General features: G+C 40.6%; 1 protein-coding gene across 1 annotated transcript in view; it reads left to right on the forward strand.

The window, feature by feature from the left end:
* The window catches only part of ERC1 (ELKS/RAB6-interacting/CAST family member 1), a 291,534-nt gene extending 283,220 nt beyond the window's left edge, over window positions 1–8,314 (forward strand). The window contains exon 18 of the mRNA XM_082488537.1: window positions 8,138–8,314. Within this exon, the coding sequence (XP_082344663.1) occupies window positions 8,138–8,275 (138 nt within the window). The 3' untranslated portion in view covers window positions 8,276–8,314. The remainder of the gene's footprint in view (window positions 1–8,137) is intronic.
* The last annotated feature ends 1,717 nt before the right edge of the window (window positions 8,315–10,031 follow it).

A 10,031-nucleotide genomic window follows, 5' to 3' on the forward strand; every position in this document is an offset into this window, starting at 1 on the left:
GAGAGCAGCCAGATATTAGTATTAGACACCAGTGTTTGTATCGTTAATAGCTTAAGCAGTATTATAAATGTTTTTTATCACTTCAAATCCAGCTCTAAAATGTGCAGAACCTCATATTATGGAGAACTTCTTATTTTCAATAGGTCCTACAATCATTCTGAAAAAATATTTCTTCCAACAGAAGAGGACCTGTCCGATTAAAATAATTTTCTTTACCCTAGGAGGAGGCATTTTGCTTCCTGACATCGCTGGCTCTTTCCAGCTCTTTCCAACATGTCCTGGCTCTGTCTAGGCAGCTGGGAGTCCTGCCTGTTTCTGCAGACCCCCAGGTACCATTTTTTCCCACACAATCAACCTGTTCCTCTTTCCCCAGAGGTGTTTTCAGCAGCATTTGGGTTGTGACATGGGCATCACCAGCAGCCTGTAGGGCCTGGGCAGGTGTATTTCCATGAGACAGTCTCTCAGAAGACACCTGCTGTGGGAGCTTGTCACCCCCACTACTAACACGGTGTTGCACCTATGACTGCTTCGGCTGTGACTTACGGAGACAGGAGCTTTTGAAAAACCTTTATGGTTGTAGAATCGCCTTTGTACTGAAGAAAGGTTGTTTTCCCTCTCCCTGTGTACCAGCTTCAGCCAAAGCACAAACCATGTAGGGATCCCTACTTACTAATCCTTTCCCAGGAAATCAGGAATGTCTTTTCTGCTCAGCTGCTTGAAGCAGAGGAAGGAAAAAGGTGATAATGTCGCTTCACTGTATCAGTCACAACCTGCTGTATCAGCTAAATAGTCATGGCTTCGTTCCAAGGAGCATAATTTACATTGCACATAATTCATGTTTCACACTCAGCAAAGTTAACGTTAAGCTTTTCGTACGAAAGGACACCAGACCACATGTATGTAGTTTTGAAATTCCATTTAAAAATTGCATATATGCTTGCTGAATTTCGAAAGTATTAAACACGCATTTTGATTTGTTATACAAACAATATTGTAAGTGGGATAAACTTTTCTCTAAATTACAAATAGTTATTTTATAAACATCCTGTGTACATCTTTGTTCAGATTCCACTTGGGTTCTTACTTCTGTATCATCTATGCGAAATTATTCAACTTATTTAGTTTCTGTAAAGAAATTACTCTGCCGTGTTTTGTGTTTAGTCATTCTAAATTACTCTTACTCCAGAGTTTACCCTGTCTTTCTTCTCTGACTGCTCTTCCATTAGCTTGTTATCTTCCCCACCTGATTTATGTCATTTATTTTTAATTTGTAATCTTATGGGAATGCATAATGTGTTTTAAAGTTAAACAGCCCACTTCTGGTCTCTGTTAGAAATTAGAAGGAATAATTGCAACAATTTATATCCTTCTTCATGTGCAAATGTATTTCCTGAGTTTAGTTGAGAAAATGGATATAAGAAGTCTCTAAAATTGTTACATTTAATAGCATTCTGAACTTCTATATTAATGTTTGGGGTGAGGATGAGAACTTGGGATCAGTGTCATAGTTCTTAAATACTGGTTGAAGTCACAAACATTATCCATCAGTTGACCATATCCATAATGCTATAACATTATCCATTTTTATTTGTGCATGGAATTGCTAATTTTAATTCATATATGTACTGTCAATCAGTAACATTAACTATTCCTAACTTAAAAAGAGATATAAAGGGAAAAACATTGCTTTTAGGCCATGGTCAAGTGGGGTTTTTTTTGGGGGGTGGTGTCTAAAATTGACTGTGCTCTCATTTTGAGCAGTTCCTACAAGCAGATGGTGTACCAACCTGAGCTATTACCTTATTTTTTCGAGGGCAGATCACCTCTCCGTATGTTTTGCTATTAGTAACAAGTTAACAAGTTCTGTTACGCTGTGCCTTGCTGCAACACTGTGGTCCTTCGGGAAACTTTTTGCAGCATCTCCTGGTACGAGCTACTGCTATGGATTCCAACTTGGATGTGCCAGGGGTCTCTGGGATGGCCTCTAGGGGCATCCTTCCTGGATAAAAGGAACCACAGGCAGGAGCGACTGGGTCCTCTGACAATCCTCACTGGATTGTATGGACCAAAATATTCCATGGAAATTTGTTTCTTGGAACATCCATCAGAAATTTCAGAGCTAACAGGATTCCCCGTGACTTTGTAATAAACAAAGTGAACTACTTCTTCAAGAGAAATAATTGACATGGAAAGAGTAGAAGGGGCTCCAGCTCTGATCCTGAAATAACTGGGTGCATGTAACTTCATCTTTTCACTCAAGTACTTCCCGCTTTCTCCTTCTCTGGTTTGCCCTGTGCGGGTACAAAACCATAACTGCCCACCAACCTTCTGTCCTAACAGTAAAAAAGTTGTTCCAAAACTCATCAGCTAGGATATAGGAGAGAGGTGTTTAAGATTTGCCTTGTAGACAAGGGGAATTTTCCTGATGTTTATGACTATCAGTTACTGCCTGATAATGCGGAGTCCCTGTGGGGCCGCAGAGGTCTCCTTCGTCAGCAGAGAAAGCAAGGGGCAAGGTACAAGCCCAGCATGAAGGGTGCATCACGAAGGAATTCTGGCAGTGTCTAGCAATCCGGAAGAATTCTGGCAGTGTCTAGCAGTCCGGCTTCAAGAGAGTAAAGTGACAGCTAAGGTAATGCATTGCAACTGAAACTAGGAGAAGTGGCCACCTAACTCTTCTTTACAGTCCCTTTAACGTGCAGAATTGAGAGCTGTTAGGGATTAGGGCTGTGGGGTTTGCCTGCATTATGCATGCTTAGGTCAGCGGGGCCTGGCCCTAGCAGATAGCCCTGTGCTACAGGCAGTAATTATTATTTGTTCAGAACAACAACTTTCTGCATACTATAACAGCATTAATTTTCAGTGTGTAACGTAGGCCAGAATTTACACGAACAGAAAATTGTCCTCTCGCCGTGAAATGATTGCTGCTGTTGCTGGAGGATGGCCATATTACCTGCAAGTGCAGGAAAACTCCAGTCAAAAGCAAAATATAACTTACTTTCCCACTTACATAATTTTGAAATTAATCCATTACCAAGGAAATAATAGTATTTCTCCTGTTTGCGAAGCTTAGAGATGCTCAGGAATGCACGATAAATCCCATGTGCAAAGTTATTTCAAATATATGCCACAAGAGCCCTCAACAAATTTTTTCAGGGTTTCTTCTCAAAATTGGTTGTAAAATCTATTTGACTGTATTTAAATGTATTTAAAACATATTTGAAAGTTTACACTATTTTTAAAAGACACAAAAAAAATGTGTAATTTGAAATCTTACTTTAATTTTTAAATGCATGTGTTTAATATATTTTGAAAAAGCTAACATAAAAACAAAATTTCCAGATAGAGCAAAAATATTTAAGGGTCTACATAAAAAAAAAAAAAATTATTTTTTATGTTATGGTTTTGGTTTGTTGGGTTTTTTTTATTATTTTGGCAGACTGGTATTTCCATACTCCTAACCCTTTCTTTTGGCCCTTTTATAGGTCTATAGTTGAAAAATAAAGGTTTGTATGCAATTGGCTCTCACTACTTCAAACACACATATTTACACTGGTTGGTCTGGGAAGATACAAAAGCTCTTGACCTGAGATCCAGTGTAGTTTAACTTATTTTGAGACAAAACAAAGGTTAAGATTAAATCAGTTGAATTTCTTTTGGGTGCTTTTTTCTGTTACTTTAAGATCTGAATGTATTTTTGAGACTAACCATTGCCTGATCCAGAAACACCTGAACTTTGGAGAAACATAGTTCCAGATCCCAGTATTGTAGCCCTGTAGAAGTCCTGCTGTCAAATTTCTTTTTGTGCTGCTCTACAAAAGTACCTCATATTTTGTATTCAGTTTTACTGTCCATAGGCTGAGATGAAATACTACTTTATTTTTGTTTGCCTTTTTTCATCAGTGTTTTTGTGGAGAGTAAACCTCCTCCATATAAATTATTTTGAAGGATCTTAGCTTAATGTTGCTTTGTTTACGTTATGGGATAAGCAAAGGCCACAAAGGTTCTGCAGAGCAGTACCACAATTCGCCAAGTGCACATGTAAAACCATAGCATCCCGTTTCTTAACCATAAAGTTACCTTCCCTCTGAATGTCAGTTAATCTTTAAATAAGTTCTGGAATATCTTGGACCAGAGGAGCACAATGCAAGCTAAATTCGTGGTGAATTGTTTGGGATTTTTTTCACTGATGGAGTTTAACTATAAATGGAAAAGTATTCCTGTCGTGACTTGCTCTAAACCCAGGAAGGAAGGCAGCAGTGATGAAAAGTGGCTGAATCTGTAGATTATCTGCAAGCTTCCATTCCCCTGAGATGCTGAAGGTCCTTTCTGTTCTTCTAGCTGAAGATAAATACTATGAAGCACTTCTGGGGTCCTTGCTATCCTTTTCTTTCTGAGCTGTCTATTTTTACTTGTCATCAATTAGGCAAACATATCTGGCCTTGCCTTCTCTTTTTTGGTCATTTCTATGAGGCAAGTGTATGAATGTCCTCATATCCTCAGCTAAAAATGCCAACAAAAAAGGACTGTTGTTAGCACTCCGTTATTCTCATAGAAAAATGGCATGGGAAAGATAACACCATTTCCATTTGCATTCACAAGAAGAAAACCTAGGAAACCAGGAGCAGAATCAATAGTGGTATTTTTAGAGAAACTTCCCTAAAATGTGGTCTGCCGGACATTTAGGTGAATCAAGTTGTATCATGGAGAACTGGATGTTCCCCATTAAGGAGCTTGTCTGAATGAGGAGTGACGTGTGCTGCTCACAGCTGTTTCTGAAAGGAATGACGTAAACAGAGATGACATACATGATATAGAAATGCTGCAACCAGCCACATAGTCAATTAAGATGTCTTTGTTTAAATAGAAATCCTATTATTAAACCTAGATGTTCTGAAGCTAGCAAACTCAACGCCAGGCTAGCATTGCTCCTTTTTTCAGAGGCGTTTCATCACAGACATCTGCCAGCCAGCTGTGTAGACTTTCTGTCTACGCTAATTTGCAAAGTGTTCTTGCTGGCCTTCAGCATTCAGAGCCATCTCCTTTTGGGCTCCTGATGGTCAAAAACTTATTTCTTGGAAATATTTTCTTCATCTGGTTAAGTTGGTTACTTTTGTTTGATTGCATTTGATTTATTTTAGCTTTGAAGTGGGCTTATTTTGTTGGCCTTACCTTGATTTTATAAGGAATCGTCGTATTTCGCATGCATTCGCATAAATGATGACAGGTACGGCAAAAATCTAAGACGTCACTGACTTTGCAGTACTGCCCCAACATCCAGCAGGATTCTCCCTTGTCCACCGACCTCCTTTCAGTTTGGGAGGTTAATCTCTTTGAGGTGCTTTTATATTTGATTATTTAATTGCTTTGTCCTTTTCTGGAGCTTCACCTGGAGGATTTGGCCGAGATGCCCGGCGGAGAGATGCTGGCTGGGCAGGTGGCGGTGCTGGTCCCACAGGGAGCCGGCCCCTGCTTTCCCTGCTAACACTGCCCTCTCCTGGTTCTCCTCCTGCGGGACCGGGAGCCTCACTCTCCCCTTGCAGGAGCCGGATAAAGAAAAGGAGAATTACATCCTTGGCTTCTTCTCCTGTTACTTGCTGTCTCTCCCGACCTCCACAACCTCCCACCCTTCTGACGAATGGCGCCGTGAAGTCTTTGCACTGGCCCGAGACGCCAAGGAAGCCCTGCTTCAGAGTTCGACGTCCAAACCAGTCCTGTGAATTTACTGGAGGTTTGGAGGTTTGCAGGCTGCTGTAATTGGGGCCTCCTGCCTGAATCACTGGGATTTCGCTAGGCTGAGCAAGCTGAGACTCAGAGGTAGTCCCCAAAACCCAGCATCCCAGCTTTTAATAGCCAGCACTGCTCCTACCTGGCTGTGCTGCCTCTTTCAATCCTGCTTGCTGACTGGACCTCTCCTAGGCTTATCCATCCATTGCGAGTTTCCGACTAATAACTCTGCCAGGCTGCTGGAACCAGGCTAATCGCCTATCCACAGCGTGCCATTTCTGAGCCATTATGGGTTACTGCTGAATTTCCCCCCTCCTCCCCTTCTCCCCCGAGAGCCCTTACAGAGCCCGGAGTGCTCCCCTCCCTCTCGTTTTCCCCACTTCCCCGGCTCATGTCACTCCGCGGAGCGGGATCAGGTTGCTTTTGCATTGTGATTCTTGGCATGAGCCCCTCTCAGATTCGTATAGCTGTTCTGTGAGTACAGCAGCCACTAGGAACAAAGCACATAAGAACACATTAAACTAACATTCAGCACGTAAAGCCCAAATAATTTACTATATGCTACCCTGCCTAGTAAAGGGAATAGTGTAGCAGGCTTACCCTTTTAATTTCCTTTCTCTCACTTTTGTCTATAGAAGCCTATACCATAAGTTCCTTAAAAAGCGTTTCTATTTATTCTATAGGCGTTCTTTGGCTGTTTGTTTTTATGCAGTATTTCTTGCAGTAACAATCTCCTGTGCTTTGCTTGATACCATTAATAAACACAGATGTACTGTTGCATCTGATTAGAATTTTAATATAACCTTTCCCACTGTGTTGTGCTCTTACGGTGGTAAAACGATCCTTGTCCTGCTGCCTGACAGTTCTCTCTTTTTAAAACCTACAACGAGCAGTGTTGCAGAAGTACAAAATATAGATCAAGAAATGAGTATACTGATGATCAGTTATCCCTTCAGGGATGAAAAATTCCAACTTGACATTCTTTCCATGTCATATATTAACACAGTAGAGTTCCAATAAAAATATGAATCACTTAGGAATAAGAAAAGTTACAAGACTGACAGATAATATTAGAACAAAAATGTAAAAGAAGGTTCAAATATAGATAAGCTAGTTGCTACAGCTGCACAAAATTACAAAGAATTTTGGATGCGGAAGCTTGCAATAAACTTCAGAATCCATCTAGGTGTATGTACCTGCTACAAATTTGCTTGTCTTATATTCATAGGAAATATACGTTATTAGAAGAAAATTGTATCACTGAACAAACAGAAGACTTTTTTGGATATATAGTATATGAAAGAGCTATCTGCTTGAAAGCTTATCCAATCTATCTATGTGTTTCATCCGGTCTAGTACGAGATGCTGCTTCTCCTTGTTCTGTTAGATCCTTAGACCACTGTGAGTACAGTAATCCCTAAAATCCTTGCACAAATTACAGCCTTACTGGGATTCTGCACAGTTCACAGGCTAGCATGGACTTTATCAATTGCTGGGCAGATAAACAGGTTACTGAAGGCAGATGTTTCCTGCTCTTCACTAAGGCTCTGTGGGCCTCTGATTCTGGCAATGGCATTAGGCTCGGAGCTAAAAATTATGTTCACATATACTCTAACATGTTGTGTGGTGTGCTTTGTAACACTGCTGGTGGGAAAAACAGCTTCTAGACTGTAGACAGAGTGAATGAGATAAAGTTTTGAAGTTCCACATCTTGTTCGGAGCCAATTATAGTAATCTGAACAACGAATGATTCAACAGGAAATGCAGAGTTAGTAAACAAAACCCGTGTATGCTCCACCACAGTTGTGTATAGTCGTCTTATGACTGAGTTAGGAAACACAGTCTCTGAAAAGTATTCATTCCACAGGAAAATCAGAATTCTGGTTAATTTGGAGTGTATTATGTATAATTATGTAATATTTCTATTGGGTTTACATAGGAAGTAATATTAAAGTGATGTCCTATGAAACATCCTGTTGTTCATGAATAAAAGTCAAACTATGTAAAGTAATGTACTAGCAAAATGCTGTCTTGCTTCTGGAACACAGTTGCTTTCAGAAAAACATTCTACATAGGAAACTTTTCTAATATTTTTGTGAAACAATTTATTAAGGAATAGTTAAGCCAGTTTTCCCATGTGGACACGACCTTAACTGGGAAGGTCACAAGCCTGGTCCTGTAGAGTGAACGAGTGAAATAAAGAGGGGGGAGATCATCCAGTTCATCATCTGGTGAGGGAGTCACCAAGGGAAGATGCCGATCCTGGAAGTGCCCAGCGTGTTACGCCTCTGCTAACTCCCTTTCTAAAACTGGTGGTTTAGCTTAGAGCTGAACCTGCTGGGCAGGTCTCATTGTACTGTGAACGTGTTTGATAGCAGAGAATGACCATGCCGCTGTGTGTCTCTTGCAGCTTCGTGACGAGTTAGAAAAGGGCGAGAAGGAAAGCGCAGAGCTGCAGGAGTTTGCCAATGCCATCTTACAGCAGATAGCGGATCACTGCCCTGACATCCTGGAGCAAGTCGTCAATGCACTTGAGGAGTCGTCATGACCTCGGCCACTAGCCCCACCGGAGCAGCACACCAGTGGCCAAGCCCAGTCAGTCCAAGGAGCCATGAGAGTGGATAGGAATGTGAAAACCAGAAAATGGAATAGAAACTTCTGGTGCACCTTTTACAAAGAAAACAAAAGCAAAAAAAAACTCTAAAAACTACATGCTCTCTAGGTTCTTCCAGTCTATGATTAATCAGTCATGTTTGCATTCATCTTCTCACTGCCTTTCTACCTTAGAATCCGATTCCCCATTGACTTTGTTGATGGTGACTTTTGGATACAGCTAACCAAAGCTCTTCCATGTATCCTGAGCAAAGAAGAGGGGATCCGCAGAATACAAGCAGCTCTAGTTCTCCATGAGGTTGCAGAAAGATAGCCCTTGCCTTTCATTCATTTATTGCTTCTTTTTTCTTTCTTTTTCTTTCCTTTTTTTTTTTTTTTTTCTGTAAAAGCTGAAAGCCTGAATTTCATAGTGCTAAAACCAACCTGAGCATGCTCTGATTATGGCTCACAACTGGCCAGCATCAGCTAGCTAGCTCAGGTCTTGCTGCCTGTCTTAATGTTTCTTATGTTCTTAAATAACAGAGAGAGGAAAGGAAAGTTTCCCTGTTTGTTCCTGTTAGTCATTTCATCTAGCAGCTGGGAAACAAGGTATGCATATTGGTACTTTCTGTTTGCTTAACTTTGATTTTTATCGTTCACTGATCTGACTCCAAAGTGCTGAGGGGGGCGTTTTTTCAGGTAACTGTTTTCATCTGTTGATTTCTCGGGGCTTTTTAGCTGCGGTTTTTCATCATAGGTCTGTGTCTCCTAGGTTCTTATTTTATAGAGAGCTCTCTCCCTTCAAGCAGGTGTGGTCAACAGGTCAGCTCCCAGCTTTAACTTGTATAGTTTGTCCATTGCCAATTTTTCAGACCATAGATTTATGAACACTAGCTGCCATCAGCACAGTCTTAGGCATTTTGTAAATGAGCAAATTGCATCGTTTAGCTTAAAAGTATAATTTTGAAGCTAAGTTAGGTATATCAGTAACATTGTTCCTACTATAATTATAATTTAATTTATTTTGGTTTAGCTTAGGTTGACGAAGAATGAGTTTGAGTTCAAAGCAATAACCCATTCTTATAAAGAGGAGCATCTCTGCTGGAGGTGGCACCCAGCTGAGTAGATAAGTATAAAATCACAGCTTTAGTTAAACCAGTGCAATTCTTATATGTATATGAGAGCCCTTAGTCTTGTTCCCATCCATCTCTGACACTCGTTAAAGCCCCTGCTGATAGGTAATATGACCTGAAATAGCAGGTCGGTTTGTCATTGTGGTAGCAAGTCAGAATCCTGTTTTGTGAGTAGGACTTGGGTGTTCATTCTTGGACTATGCATTAATGGGGAGACACTTTTTTTCCTGACTACCAGCGGTTATGAGTGTCTGGGGGCATCTGCAGGGCAGAACCCTTTAACGTGTCCCCATGTGCTCCTTAAAGGAGTTGTTCCCCTTTAGCTTTCTCATATTACTTAAGAGAATGAGAGGGGGGGGAGAAAGGAGACCACATATCAGCACAACAGTGGAAGAAATCTTGGTTTTCTAGTCACAAGCTAATTATGAATCCTCTCAGTAAACCTCCCATTCAGAGCCTGCAGTTTAATTCCATATAACTTACTACATTTTGAGCTTACTCACTAAACTGTTATGCTAAGGAAAATGTTTCAAGCTCTTTCAGAAAATCTGCATTTCTTATGCCTTTCAAATCCACAGC

Source organism: Vanellus vanellus (assembly GCF_965231255.1).
Source record: "Vanellus vanellus genome assembly, chromosome: 1".
In the NCBI taxonomy this organism is placed as follows: domain Eukaryota; kingdom Metazoa; phylum Chordata; class Aves; order Charadriiformes; family Charadriidae; genus Vanellus; species Vanellus vanellus.